Here is a 16,043-nt window from a genome sequence, read left to right on the forward strand (position 1 = left end):
AGGACCAGCCTGGGCTTGGAGAGGGGTTCTGAGAGAAGGGGTGTCTGGGAGCTTTGAAAACAAAACAACTCAAAAGAAGTCAAATTGTGGGTCAAAGCTGGTGGCCTATGCTCTGCTCGAGACAGCTTTCCAGCCTGCTTTCTCTCTGTCCTGCTTTCTTTCTCTCTGATCTGCCTTCTCTCGAGATCTCCAGACAGCTCTATTATATTCTGCTTGAGACATTTCTCCAAGCAGTTCTCTCTTGCTAGTCTAAAAAATTCTCTGGACAGTTCATTTCTTGCAGATCATAAGCCCAGTCTTTTATTTCATATCAATCCAGTCATTTACTCTAGGTTTCCTTTTTGATTATCCTAAGAATCAGCATCCATTGACCCTAGGTGATTAATTCTTAGGAGACAGTGAGCATGCATTTTCTTTTAATGTTGAAAAGGCAGCAGATCTGCCTGCCTCTGCTAAGCACAGATGAAAAGCAAGCTGGGTGGGACCCCATCCTGAAATTACTATTTCTACCATACCTGGGCCTGGACTCACTGTATCCCAGGCTGACCTGAACTCAGGAATATGCCTGCCTTTGCATCTGCCTGTCTTTATGACTTTCTGACAAGCTGGCTCATTGATGCAGCTGCCTTTGTTCCTTTAGATCCATGAAGCCTTCGTATAATTCATATTGTATCCCTAATTTTTGCATAGTTGAGAAATTATATATTTCTGAGCTCTGAGTCTTTAGAGTTCTTTTCCATAGCCTTAAGGGCTGTCTTGAAGGTCCCATCGTTCACTGTTTTTCTGAGACATTAATTAGCCATACCTTTGCCTCCCGGACACATGCTATCTCAGATTATCATGGAGTCATTAACGTTAACAGGGAGGACATGCCTTGAAAGAGGAACGTAAAATATGTACATTATTCTACAGACAAGCCTTATGCCCACGGCAGCCATGGGCATTCTTAGAGGCCCACGACCACTGGCCCTGTCCCAGGGGCAGGGACAGTGCCAATCTGTCCCCACCAAGGCCATGGCAGACCCAGCAGTCCCAGACTCTGGTGACTCCAGACAAGAGCAGTAGTACATGTATTATTATGGACAGGCGTATGCTGCCATTTCGTTTCATCCAACACCACTGCTTTACCTCAGAGCTCACACTCTTTAGTGAGTACTATATGGAGTTTCAAAGGGTGCTGTCAGTGCCACTGTGTACAGGGCAGATTCACTGCCCTAAAGCCTACTGTAATGGCTTAGCCATCTCCCCTTCCCTCAACCCCTGGCAGCGCTGACTTTTTATTTTTCTTTTTTTGTCTTTTTCAAAATATCAGTTACTCGACTTTCACCCCTCAAATATAGTAACCAGGGTTGGGAAGTTTTGGGGGAAGGATCTCTGAGGTCAAGGCCAGCCTGGTCTACAGAGTAAGTTCCAGGACATCCAGGACTATACAGTGCAGAGAAACATCTCACACACAGACACACCACCACCACCACCACCACCACCACCACCACCACCAAAGAAAAGAAAAAGAAGTAACCTAATGTATTAGGGGAAGATTTTCAGCTATCGGGTTTGAAACAAAACGTTTCCAGTCAGTTCCCTGAAAACCCCAAACTCAGAAAGCAGAATGTCATTTGACTCCCTACAGCTTTGCCATTGGGGGTACCTCAACCGATTGCTTCCTGGGGCTCAGAGGAAGGGATGCCACACTGGGGAAGCTGTGTGACAAGTGGTAAGGCGAGCACTCCCTTCACAGTGTGTCTTTTAACTTCCTAAAGGTTCTGGCCTACTCTTTCCGGAGTTAGGTTACCGTGTAAGGTCTCAAAACAAAGCCTTGGAAATGAGGCTTTTGTGCAGGTTTCACGAAGGTGTGTCATTCTCTCTCACAGGTGTGCGAGAAAGAGAAGCTGTTGTCCGAGAGGAATCAATTGAAAGTGTGCATGGGGGAGCTACTGGACAACTTCTCCTGCCTCTCACAGGAGGTCTGTCGAGACATCCAGAGTCCAGAGCAGATCCAGGCCCTGCACCGGTACTGCCCTGTTCTCATACCCATGGACCTTCCTGGAGCCAGTGTTAACCCCCCTCCCTTGGGGGTTGAGCAGAGCCTTGCGCCCTCCCAGTGTGCAGTAGGAGGAAGTGTACCCTGCTGCCTGGAGCCAGGGGCAGCTCCCCCTGGGCTCCCCTGGGTGCCCAGCAACACCTCTGAGAATTGTACGTCTGGGAGGAGGTTGGAAGGCAGTGACCCTGGAACCTTCTCTGAAAGAGGACCTCCTCTGGAAGCCAGGAGCCAGTCAGTGACGGTGGACTTCTGTCAGGAAATGACTGAGAAGTGTACAACAGACGAACAGCCCAGGAAAGATTATGCCTAGCCGCGATCAGCTCTGCCCCCCGACCCCCGGTCTTCACACCTCTCTCATCTGAGAGTGCCTCTGCCAGCCAGGGGCACTGTTCATCTGTGTCTTGAAGAACCGAGAACGACGAATTTGGTGCACACTACAGCAGTCTTAGCAGCAATACTGTTCCGAAGTATTCCCTCCTCTCTTGTAAGCAGGAGTGCTAGTTACCTTCCTAATGGTGCTACCCCTTGCCCTGGCAAGGTAGACAACAGTGCCGACACTGTCTGTCTGTGGGTTAATTGCAAACTTCACAGGGATTAGACTACACCTCTAGGACCCAACCACGGATTTTTTTTCTCAGTGGCCCATGTCACAAACCCTATCTCAGGAATTTCTTCTGAATGTTCAATTTTTTTCATTGAAGACAGCTTCTATACACATCAAAGTTTTATAGCTATACTGTGTACATAGTATATATAATATATATGAAATATATATCCATATGCAAAAGTCCTGCATGCCTCGATTTTCTCAATTTCCTGAAACTGGAAACTTCACTTATCATTTACAAACATGTCCCAACATTCCTCTTTCTGTGTCTGATGCCAGAACTGGTTTTGTAGCTGTTAACATGGTTGCTTTTCTTGCTGCACAATTCGGTTTCTAATCTGTACTTATTTACAGACCAAATTCAGCATCGGAAGTTTCTTCTCAAGGTTCAGTCTCAGACCTTTCACTTTCGTTGGTTTGGTTTCGGCGCCCCCGAATGGCATTGGGTGAGCATCGTGGGTCTGTCCTTTCCTCCTCGTGTTTCCCCCTCGTCCTTGCAGATACTGCACAGCAATGGTCAACTTCGCCACTTGCACTGAGTTTTGAGTCAAACCTATTTTCTTAAATGAAGTTGTAACTTCGGTATAACTCAAGTATATTGTATATTCTTTGCTTTCAGTTAAAGAGGTAAAAAAAAACATTTTAGCTAATTAAAAAGCACTCAGGTGATAATTATGTAGGAAAAAAAAAACAATCTTGCCAAATAATGAACCCATCCTAGGATGTGTAGACAATAATCTGCTTGAATATTTTTGTAGCTCACTTCCTCCCCCACCTCCCCTGCAAGGGAAGCGGAAGTGCAGATAATTCAGAGCTGACACTGGATGTCCCGTTCCTATGAGGGGAAAGAGATCGCACGGCTCGAAGGACTGCATGTCAAAAGGACAGGAGCCTGTGGTGTTGTTAGAACCCCACAGGCACTGGTGAAGAGAAAGCAGTGGAGAACCAGTTCCTTGCAGGGGGAGGGGGATCCCTCTCATTTCAGCATTTCTTTCCGGCCTCTGCTTATACTTTTGCTCAGAAACGTCATGTGATAGGACCTGCTTCTTTGAAGGGCACAGCTAACCCACCACCCGGCTTTCCTGCCCAGGTTTGGCTTTCCCACATTTTAAGACCTGAGGGGATTTGAATGACAGCCTTGGCTTTCAGTAGCACCCCCCAACCCCCACCCCCACCCCTGGAGTAGGAAATAGCATGGCAGAATGGAGCCTGAGATCCACAAGAACATAGGCTAATGCCTTCTTTCTTCCTTTCATTCTTCAAATGCCCTCTCGGAGGTTTTGCTCTGCCCCCCTCCCCAAGTCTCTTGTCTGAAAGCTGCTGCATCCAAGTCATTGGACAGACACCCTTAGGAGCCCTCTGCCCCCTTTTCCCAAGCCCTCCGCCCCTCACCCTTCATTTCCCCCTCCCCAGGTAATAACCTGCTTCCTTTGCTAAAAACCGGTTGGTTACAAATCTGGAGAGCAGCTTCCTTGGTCCTAGGGTATCCTGGTCCAAACCGTGTTTACAGAAAGGCATGCTCCAAGGAGGAGTCAGCTCCCTTCTCCCAAATGGTCTCTATCTCCTTTTGCTCAGCAGCCCGGAGACCACTCCAGCTGTGCAAGGTTGTCCAGAAAAGTCTGATATTGGGATAGGGTAGAGGGTAATGGGAACTAGATGGATGGTTGACTTTGTTTCTTCATCTGTGCCATTGTTTTGGACAATATTAAAGCTGCATGTAAAAGGGGAAAGTAATGTATGACTTGTAGGCAAAAGTGAAACCCTAGTGACATATGTTCTAGTATTATTAACTTCTTTCTGTACTTATAGTAGTGCTAAATGTTTAAGTATGTACAAATGCCAGAAGTTGTTGATCCATGCAGTAGAATTTAAGGGGAAACTTATTTCTTTTAAAATAGGTCCATTTTTTAAAACCTGCCTCTGGGTTTTGAGTGTGTGTGTGTGTGTGTGTGTGTGTGTGTGTGTGTGTGTGTGTGTGTGTATAGATTTTGATACAGCTGTGTTGGAGCTCCATCTTTGTTACACCATTGGTACTTCCTGGTTCCCTGCACCAGGTGTGTCTTCATGAAAAGCTGGCAAAGCCGGCATTTAGCTCCATGGGAATCATGTGATGCTCACAGCTGCCTATTACGGTGCAAGCGTCAGCAAACAGTATTTTTTTTTTTAAACTCTCTCATTGCCTTTTTAAGTGACCTCTTCTAAAGAAACAAAAAGGCTTGTTTTCTGCTCAGGCCACCGATAGCCCAGAGGAGCCTCTCTGCTTGTTTTATGCTGTTCCAGCTCCTGGGTGGCTGGAAGTCTTGCCACATTCCACAGTTTACCCCCTAAGTCTCTGTTGCCAGTAGCTCAGACCTGTGGCAAACATTTTCCATGGGAGGGGAGTCCGGTCTCCTCATTTCTCTCTGCCTCAACTCAGCCCTCATCTTCCTCATTTTCTTTGCCTCTTCTGCCCCCCACCCCCAATCTGTGCCATGATTTCAAATTACTCTTTAAAAAAAAACTTATTATTTCTGTGGTATTTTTAACAGGTAATTTCATTCAGTATCCACCAGGAACAGCAACTGGCTTTGGGTAATTACTCATGGGACGTGTCTGTGTCTCTTACTGTTCCAAACAATTGCTCATCAAAATTATTTCTGAGTTGATTCAAAGGGAGGACTCACTGGGGTCCAGAATATAAGTTCTTCAAGTGGAATTCGGAAATCCCCAATCTGTCCTTCCTGGGATCCCTCAGTCAACCTCATTCCCCCTATGGAAAAGAGAACGAAAGAGAACAGAGGAGAGTGTTTGAGTTTTAAGGGGACATTTAGTTGTGTGTTTGAAGATCTTTTCTTTCAAAGATACAGGATACTCCAATCATAGGACTGACATGACTGCTTGGTTGGGTCTCCCAGAGGCTGGGGTGTGAATGGGTCATGGTCCAGGGCTAGCACCCAAACACAGGCCTCCCCCTGGAGCAGCCTCTGTCCTCCTGGTCTCTGAATAGCCTCCTTCAGGTTACCCAGGCTGTAGGCAGGTGTGTGCTTTGCCGTGTGTGTTTGTGTCTCTGCGTTATCTGGGGGTGCCTTGGAGAAAGTCAAACTTCGTGACTTACTGATTCTGGAACAAAGCATTTTCAAAAAACTTTTCTAAAGTTGGCAAAGCTACTAGGTCATCCTGCTACTTCCCTTCCAGGTTCCCTAACAATGACTCAGGCATCAGGGCTGATGCTGCAGTAGAAAGCGTTATTTTTAATGTCATACGAGTAATTTATTTACTGTCTTTCTCAAGGTATGCTGCTTTTTAACATGCACTATAATTTTGGATATAATCCTTGCACTGCTTTTCCAAGGAAGTTTAAAAAACGGCTAGTAACTAGTGTGCTAACTGCCTCTTCTCCTTGAAGGAGCTACAGAGCCACCAGAGGACCTGCCTGGAGGACTGACTAAAGCCTACACTTTTCTCTTGTTTTAATACTTTATGATGGCCACTGAAGAGGAAAAGGACAAAGCAGACAATGGTTTGAAAGTATAAACCTTTCACAAATCGCCCAGTCTTGCCCTGGGGGACTGCTCTGCGTCCCGTGGAACACATAGTCCTCCAAAATGAGTCGATCTGTAAAGCTCCTTGGAGTCTATTGGATTGCATATTCCTATACACCTCGGCCCTGTTTAAACCAGGAGCTGTTATTGATGACTTCAAACGACTCCACTAGTGCTTACAGTGTGGGGGAAATCTCAGATCTAGAAGAGAGCAAGAGTCAAGGTTTACCCTCAGATCTCTCTCTACGTCTATCCTTCCCCCCTCCCCATTCCCCTTCCTTTCTCCCCATTCCCCTTTCTCTCTCCCCATTCCCCTTTCCCTCCCCCTTACACACACACACACACACACACACACACACACACACACACACACCAGACTAAAGAAAGAAAATGAATTATTTTAAAAGAATCAAGCTCTGTGTTGTATTCTTAGTATCTACTTGAGGATTTTGTTGCAGATCCCATTTCTGGCAAGTCAGTCCACAATGCCTCGTGGGGTTGGTATTCATAAAGGAAGTCTGTGCATGGAGATATTTTGTGTTCAAAATGTATAATACTACCGGAGCCATCTCACGACCCGAGTGTCAAAGACTGATGCTGTAGCATAGGATATATTTGTGCATAAATAGCGTGTGCAAATAGTACTTGTACATTGAAGAGACTCCTCGTAGCAGATCAAAGGTAAATTATTCAAATGATGGTGCAGAAACATTACTTGCAAAGTAATTGTATAGTATTTTTCCTACACTCCACCCTGGGAGATCATATTTATAACAAGTGAATTATTAGTGCATTTTAATTGTAATATGAAATGATGCTGCCATTTCGTGAACAGTATCCCACTTGGTTGCAGAGGCCCAACTTTTATAGCTTTGGTTTGATGTTGTGGCATGGTGTATGCGTTTCTCTATCAAGCAATGGATAAACTCTTGGCTGTCATTTTCATTCCGGTTTATTGACCTCAGATAAAACAATGGCTATTCGTGGAAGTGTATCAAGACCACTCATTTCAGGTAGACTCACACTCAGTGCCAAACGCTCCCATGGGAATGACCAGACACCTATATCAGGAAAGAGTGAAGGGACTTGGACAAAAAAAAAAAATGGGTTTTCCTAAAGATGGGTGCTAAACTTCTACCAAACACGTCTCTGGGGACAAAGAGTTGGCCTCCACTTGGGTCCTAACAATGTCTTTTGGCTGTGGCAACGCTGGGATGCCCATTCACACTCTGACACGAGAGCCTGGCACTTGTAACGAATTATCAGGAAGATTGCAGATGCATTTGGGAGCTTCGGGGACTCATTAGACACGGTGAGCCATTCAAGGCAAGAGGGCCTGTGAGAATTTGTTCCAGAACCAGTCTGATGCAAGTGCACCTCTAATATATGCCTTACAAACTCCAGAGGCCATATGCAAAACAGGGTCTTCTCAGTGTATGCAAGGGGCTGCGGCCCCTCTTCTCCTCCTCCCCAGCTCAAACAATACGGACAGTTTTCACACATATCTACCTGTATAACCCTCCGTACCTCTCATAACTGGTCAACGACTGTAACAGGTTACATCAGGTGTTTTTTCTACATACTTTTTACACAGATTCTATGCGATTAATGTAACTTAATTCAATGCATCATTTTATTGTACAAGTTCTTACGCTTGGCCTTATTTTTTTTCCTAAGTGATTGTGGTTTTTCTTGTGGTTTTTTCTTGTGGTTTTTTCTTGTAAAGATATTGAGATGGCTGTTGATGCTTATTCTCTGTAACTAAGAATTTTTACCTTTTTGGGAAAAAGCATTGCTATGGATTAATGAATTGAGACTTCATTTACTCGTTGTAAATACACTATTGTGCAAAAAAAAAAAAAAACCCTCTCAACTGAATTGCTAGTGTTAATTGAATTTTTGTCTAGACGCCATTTCTGTTAACGAAATAAAGACATATCATTCTACATTGTCAAAGCTTCTAATCCCTGTGTTACATTCTGCAGAATAGACAGCCTCAAGAAATGTTTCCTCTGCCAAAGGTCATTTCTCATCCTCTACTTTGGACCCTCCCCTGCATCCCAGTTAATTAGATTAGGAATCTTAAGAATTTAACCATGCTGTTTTTAATCTAAATCTTTAAAGTCCCCATTGCACTTGAGATTAGATATTGAACATTAGAACCACTTCCAGTTTCCATATTCCCCTGTAGCTATGCAATGGATAAAGAATGTTGCCACGGGTAAAGAACTTTGTTTTACAACTGTAGATGGATCTACAACAACATAAAGAAGAGGTGACAAAATAGATAAATGAATAAATACATAAGGCCAGGTGTAGTGGCCCCTACCCATGTCCAATTACTCCTGAGGCTAAAGCAGGGTCTCAGGAACATACAGGGTGAAGACCAGGAACATAGTCAAGCTGTCATCAACAACTGACGTGAAAGAAAATCAAAGTATAACACCAAACCTGTGGCTAGTGTCTTCAGGTTTTATGGAAGGGGAAATGTACACCCGCCACATCGTGGGTAGACCAGATGTCTGTGAATAACACTGAGCTCATGCTGCAAGGAGAGAAACTACCAGTAGAGGGCAGGTGTGATCTACCAAGAGTAATGAATGTAACCCGATACCTATGTAATCCTAGGTTCAGCAAGTATTGTCCCATCTCCCACATGGGAAAACCAAAAGGCTCCAGAACTCTTCCTCAGAGGATATCCTAGGCCCTTAATGAGTTAAGGATGGCTTCCTTATATACTGTAAACTACTAAATCAACCATGGTCAGATCATCTTAAATTTGAGAAATTGACCAACTGCCTACCTAAAGATCAGGGAGAGTTGGCAGCCATGTTCATCTCCACCCTTGGCCATTGGCTTCTGTGGCAGAATAAACCTTCCTGATTGTTCCACCCTGCAGAATTTCCCAAGCTTTGTCATGCCTCTGGCATGCAGCTGGTGTTCCTTCTATGCCTCGAATGTGCTTCTCATTTAATTCATGTAATTCATATCTGATTCTAGACATAATGAGAATCTCCTCCCCCTCCATCGGATCCTGTGCCAATTCTTATTGCATTTGGAAATAAGGTTTTGGGGTTTTAAGATTTTTATTTATTTATATGAGTGCACTGTCGCTGTCTTCAGATACACCAGAAGAGGCCAGCAGATCCCATTACATATGGTTGTGAGCCACCATGTGGTTGCTGGGATTTGAACTCAGGACCTCTGGAAGAGCAGTCAGTGCTCTTAACTTCTGAGCCATCTCTCCAGCCCCTGAAATAAAGTCCTTTAAAATTCCTTTAGAATATCTTACCCAAAAAAACCTACCCATCAGAAAGGATGCATAAAACAAGGTTCTATTTGAGCTTTTTTTAACAGCAGCTGGTGTCCTGAGCAGGGGTGAGCCCCTATAACCTCCACCAAGTGAGCCCCTTTGCCTTCCTTGTAACTAAGCATGATACAATCAAGTCCTAGAGAGAGAAGGAAAGCCACACATTTCTGTGAGCAAGCATCCTTCCCTTCAATTTCCTCAATAGCATCTCACCTCCTCTCCTCATGCACCTCAGACTCTGAAGATCCTGATACAAAACTACCATGGCCCAGCCTAGTCTGCCAGGAAGATGCATTACTTGTTCCTGGCTACTTGTTCATGGCTACTTTTGACTCTTACCACCCAAAGGCACATCCCTCTCTAAAGCAATGAGCTTTGTCCAAAGCAGTGGCTGGAATCCTCCTGACACCAGTGCTGGGAGTCACTGGATGTACTCTGTTTGCACTTCAACTCTGTCTTTATTTTTTATCCACACCATACAGTGAAAATGCTATAAAGGAGGTCTCCTAATCAGCCTGCTAACCCTGATAGGACAATGGAAAAAGAATATGGAACTGGAAGTGGTGGGTAAGGTATTGTCGTCAGTGCCTTAGGATTTCTACTGTTTTGATCAAACACCACGACCAAAGAAAACTGAGAGGGAGAGGGTTCATTTTGCTCACACTTCCACACCACAGTCCATTTTCACAGGAACTCAAGGCAGGAACCTGGAGGCAGCAGTTCATGCAGAAGTAAAAGAGTGCTGCTTCCTGGCTCCCTTCTCGTGACTTGCTCAGCCTGCTTCCCTATAGCACTCAGAACCACCAAGCCCAGGGCTGGCACAGCCCACAGAAAGCTGGGCCCTCCCACATCAATCATTAATCAAGAAAATATGCCACAGGCTCGCCCGCAGACCAATCTGGTGAAGGGATCTTTCTCAACCGAGGTCTCCTCTTTCAATTTGACTCCAGCGTGTGTCAAATTGACGTGAAACTTGTCAGCACAGTAGCTATATATAAGCATGTTAGTCAACCAACACTAGGCAACATGCGTGCATCCATTATTAAGAGTGCATAAACCTTATCCTTAAAGCAGTCACAAGCTGGTTGAGCAGGGATGTATACAAATAAATCATCGCTTTTTCAGGGCTTTTAATTATCACAGAGGACAGCGCATGGCTTCCTGAGGGATCCGTAGGTAGCTTAGTCTGGGTCTGGATCAATTAACATTTCCCCTTCGGGGACCTTTAGACATGGAGGACATTACTTAATCTTTTTGGAATCTTTAATCTAAAAAAATGGAGATGAATCATAATGACTTTACACACTTATATGAGGAATAGAGAATGTGCCTTGAGGACCCGGGATGGATTATATATTTTAAAAGGTTGAGCTGGAGAGAATGCTCAGTGGTTTAAAGCACTAGCTAGCCGCTCTTTCTAAGGACCCTGGTTCTAGTCCCACATCCATATGGTAGCCCAGCCATCTGTAACTACAAGCCCAAAGAATCCGAGTCACTCTTCAGACCTCAGGCACTGCATGCATATGATGCACAGACATACAAACAGGTAAAACATCCATATACTCCCAGTCAAAACTAAAAGGTCGGACTTTACCCTTTCATCTCCCTGGTCTTCACTGGCTCTCCTACAACTCACTGTCTCTAGAAGACCCGATCTGGAACCAATGAGATGCCTCTGTGTAAGGGCACCACCCACCCAACTGACAGCCTGATTTTGATCCCTGAAACTTACATGGTGGAAGGAGAGAACCAACCCCTCCAAGTTCTCCTCTGACCTCCGCACAGGCTGGAGCACGTGTATGCACGTTCACACATCGAGAGAGAATATCTTACGTAGTGCGTGGGTGCATCACCTGTCAATTAAAAAGCCTGTGGCCTGTGGCAGGAAGTAGAGGTAGAATATCTGGGAAGAGAAAGAATTCTGGGATAGAAGCAAAGGTGGGAGAGCTGCCCAGGAAGATGTGAGGAGCTGGATGCAGGGTACCTGAGCACAGGTGAGCAACCACGTGGCAAAATGTAGGTTAAGATAATTGGGTTATTTTAGCTATGATCTAGTCAGAGTAGAGCCTAGCTATATGGCCAAGGTATTTATAAATATATTTTAAGTCTGAGTCATAATTCTTTTTTTAATAATTATTTATTTATTTTATGCATGTTAGTACACTGTAGCCGTCCTCAAACACACCAGAAGAGGGCATCACATCCTTTTACAGATGGTTGTGAGCCACCAAGTTGTTGCTGGGAATTGAACTCAGGACCTCTTGAAGAGCAGTCAGTGCTCTTAACCTCTGAGCCATCTCTCCAGCCCTGAGTCTTAATTCCAAGAACATGGGACTGAGAGGAAGAACTAGGGCCTAAGCTCAACACACACACACACACACACACACACACACACACACACACACACACACACTTTTTAAAAAGACTGGCTCTTTATATTGTACCTCATTTCCACCCCTCCAAGATGGAGTAGAAGCGGGGCTGGGGATTTGGCTCAGTGGTAGAGCGCTTGCCTAGGAAGCGCAAGGCCCTGGGTTCGGTCCCCAGCTCCGGAAAAAAGAACAAAAAAAAAAAAAAAAAAAAAAAAAAAAAAAAAAAAAAAGATGGAGTAGAAGAGTCTTACTAATGTATGGACTGAAGCTCAGAATAACTGCAGCCAATGAGAGGCTGCCCTTGGCCACTTTCCAGCAGCTGCGCAGCCTCTGTCCATAGAATACTCCCTATGGAAACCCTATGTCTGATGGTCAGAAAAGTTTTCCGGGACTGGAATGTAACAGAGTGTAGATAGTACAACACTTTCTTACTACATGCAGAGACCTGAATTCAACCTCCATCACTATTAAGAAAGAAAGAAAAAAAAAAGAGGAATCACCCTAGTTTTCTTTATTTTGCTGTGATAAAACACTGACCAAAAGCAGCTTGGAAAGGAAAGGGTTTTTTCATCTTAGATTCCTAGGTAATCGTCCATTACTGAGTGAAACCAGTAGGGCAGGATGCAAGGCAGGAAGTGAGGCAGAAATCGTGGAGGAACGCTCCTCACTAGCTCAGTTCTGGGACTGAGTGTAACAGAGTGTAGCTGGTACAACACTTCAGTCTTCAGGCCTGCTCAGCTATCTGCCTTATACAACCCTGAACCACCTGCCCAGTGCTAACACTGCCCACAGCAGGCTGGGCGTCCCAGCATCCATCAGTAACCAAGAAAATGACCCACAGACTTGCCCACACTCCAGTCTAATGATACACATAGTCCCTTAGTGGGGGGTGGGTCCCCTCTTCCCACCTGACTCTAATTTATGTCAAGTTTATAAAAACTAACCAGAACAGGGAGGGACGAAGAAACTTGGCTTCCCTAATGGATGATGCATCTGGCATGCACCACTCTTACAAAGAGTTAAAACCATTGTGAGGAACAATGGGACATGCTTTTAATCCCAGCTTCTTGGGAAGACTGCATAGGAGGAGTCTAACGCTGACCTGAGAGAAGAGGGAGCAGCCAGGCTTGGTGGTAGGTGAGACCCTGTTGCAAGAAACACTGTTTTAAGGGCCAAAGCAAATAAAAGCAATTTCTGTGTCAATGTGAGGACCAGAGCTAAAATGCCATAACCAACATAACAATGTGGCCCCCATGCAAACCTGTAACCTCAGCACTGAGGGAGCAGAGACAGGGGGATCACTGAGGCTTGCTGGCTGCTGTCCTACCTGCAAAACAAGTTCTGAGTTCAGTAAAAGGCCCTGCCTGGAAGGGATGTGGTGCAGAATATTAAAAGTGGTATCCACTACTGTAGTCAAAGGCCCTACTCTGGCCTCTGCATGTGTGCACATGTGCACCTACCCCACATACAATTTAAACAGATCACCCAATCATTCATTAAGTGGGCAAAGAATTGCAAATCCATGACCAATAGATTTTTTTTAAATGTTCAACATCCATAGCCATCAGGAAAATGGAAATCAAAACCACATAGAGATTTCATCTCACTGCAGTCAAGAAAACAAACGACAAATGCTAACCATGATGGGCAGAAGAGAGTTCTTGAATGCTATTGGTGGGAATTTAAATGAGTCAACCCACTATGGAAATCAGTATGGATGTGCCTCAGGAAAGTACTGTGAGATCCACCATGCTGCTCCTCCTGGGTCCTACATCCAGAGGACCCAAGTGAGCACACCATGGATACTTGCACATTCATACTTATTCCCGAATACTTTCCACAATACAGAACAGCCTAGATACCCAACAGATGAATTGACACAAAAATGTGGTGTGTCTGTCATAAGGAATGAAATTATGTTATTTACAGAAAAATGAATAGAACTCAAGAGCATTGTACTGAGCGTGCATGCATGCACGTGCATGCGCACACACACACACACACACACACACACACACACACACACACAAACACAAATAAAAGGAGGACCATATGGTGGAAGAAGAGGACCAGTGAGAGGGGAGAGAGGCAAACAAGGCTGGTAGGGAGACAGAAGAAACCAATTGCTGATGGCTATGAGCTAAATACATGATATTTATGCAATATTTTTACATGAAAATGTCATGTGAAAACTATTATTTTGTACACTCACAAAAATGTTTGTTAAAAGCCATACAGCACATAATAATCTACCCAAACCAATATCAGCAGTTACTGTAACTACAGGGCAGCAACAAATGAAGGTGTGGTGTGGGGAAGGGTTGGCTGGGAAGTCTATGCTGAAATTACTTCCATAAGAAGTAATGAGTCCCCACACCAGATGCCAAGGTGGAGGACCTGCGGTATTTCTATGTGCCTGGGAAACTGAGGCAGGGAGACCATTTGAGGCCAAGAGTGAAGACTAGCCTGAACAACACACTGAAATCATGTTAGAAGGGAGAAAGAGGAAAGAGGGAGGAAAAGGAAGGAAGGAAGGAAGGAAGGTAGGAAGGGCAGGGAAGGAAGGAGGGAAGGGAGGGAGTAAAGGAGGAAGGGAGGGGAGGGAGGGACAGAAGTGAAGGACAAGGGTATTATACTAACTTTTCATTGCTATGATAAAACCTTGATCAAAACCAACTTGGGGGGGCTGGAGAGTTGATGGCTCAGTGGTTAAGGACACCGACTGCTCTTCCAGGGGTCCTGAGTTCAATTCCCAGCAACCACACGGTGGCTCACAACCATCTGTAATGAGATCTGATGCCCTCTTCTGGTGTGTCTGAAGACAGCTACAGTATAATCACATACATTAAATAAATATATAAATAACTTTAGAGACGTTGTTAAGTTTAAAAAAAAACAACTTGGGGAGAAAGGGGTTTAGTTTAGCTTACAGGTTGCAATCTGATAGTCCCCAGGTCCACATGCACAAGAGTGGCTCTCTCCACAGTGGGCGTGGCCTCCCATACATTCATTAATCAAGAAAATCCCCCAAAGATGTGCCTACTGGCCAATCTGATGAAGAGAGTTCCTCAACTGAGGTTCTCTCTTGTGGGAGATTAAAGAGTGAGTTCAAGGCCACCCTGGGCTATCTAGGAAGTTCCAGGCCAGCCAGGGCTAGAGAGATGGATAGCTCAGCAGTTAAGAGCACTGGATGCTCTTTGAAAGGACCTGGGTTCAATTCCCAAAAGCCACATGTGAAGTAGGCTCTTTGGGTTCTTAAGAAAGTCAGTTAGATGGTGTTTTGCTGGGGCAAACACACAAAGGAACATTTTGTTAAAATGGGCACAGGTGTGAAAGGCGAAGGCAGACTGATGAAGGAATGTTTTGCTGAAGTAGACACAGGAGAAAGGACGTTCTGCTAAAGTAAGCATGTGAAAGGACATGTGACGAAAGATTCTTTGCTAAGTACACGGATGTACTAGACCACCTTACATTGCATAGTTGAGCTGCATTTGTCAGGATGTCATAGAGAAAAATGCACCAAGAAACTTCTGATCGTGTGCTGCAGTTTCTCACCGCTCCTTAGGACTTGGACTGATTGGATGCACGTGCTGAGGCAAGGCCCGTGGAAGACACATGATGTTTGGAGGGGATAAATAGGATTCCACAGAGTGACAGAGACAGAGCTTGGCTTGCTGGTACAGCTAGCTGTGCAACAGGTGTGTGTTTCTCACCTTCACTGATCTTTGCTTCCCTGAGAGGCACTCCTGGTGTTCCTGTTGATCCATCCTGCTGACCGGAGCCAAGGCTGAGGCCCGGCTGTCTCTGCTAGGTCATGTCACCGATGTCGCAAAACTGACTCTACCAAAATGGACTGTGGTGTATCCGTGCAGTGTTCGGGAGTGGATCGAGCTGCTGCTGCTAACCTGTGAATTGAAGGGCTGGTTTCCAGACAACTCAAACGGGAGTTGCTCAAAAGAACCTTTCTAAACAGATGCACTTCTGCCACCCCACCCACCTCCAACCCCATATCTCTTCTTTTCCACACCTCTGGTGGATGATGGGTTACAAGGAATGTTAAAGCATTTAAGAACTATCATTAAAAATAGGATTTGAAAAAACTTAAAGTTACACATATGGCAGCTCAAAGCTGTCTGTAACTCATACCTCCACACAGACATACATGCAGGCAAAATACCAATGCACATAAAAT

At 44.9% G+C, this 16,043-nt stretch overlaps 1 protein-coding gene across 9 annotated transcripts in view; it reads left to right on the forward strand.

The window, feature by feature from the left end:
- Bach2 (BTB domain and CNC homolog 2) overlaps positions 1-8,125 on the forward strand; it is a 350,229-nt gene extending 342,104 nt beyond the window's left edge. For 5 of the 9 annotated variants that reach the window (XM_017593349.3, XM_017593345.3, XM_017593347.3 and 2 more), the window contains exon 7: positions 1,872-8,125. In XM_017593349.3, the coding sequence (XP_017448838.1) occupies positions 1,872-2,351 (480 nt within the window). In that variant the 3' untranslated portion in view covers positions 2,352-8,125. The remainder of the gene's footprint in view (positions 1-1,871) is intronic. The other 4 variants (XR_010066379.1, XR_010066378.1, XR_005504432.2 and 1 more) reach the window with 4 other exon arrangements.
- The last annotated feature ends 7,918 nt before the right edge of the window (positions 8,126-16,043 follow it).

This window comes from Rattus norvegicus, chromosome 5 (assembly GCF_036323735.1).
Source record: "Rattus norvegicus strain BN/NHsdMcwi chromosome 5, GRCr8, whole genome shotgun sequence".
NCBI classification, from domain to species: domain Eukaryota; kingdom Metazoa; phylum Chordata; class Mammalia; order Rodentia; family Muridae; genus Rattus; species Rattus norvegicus.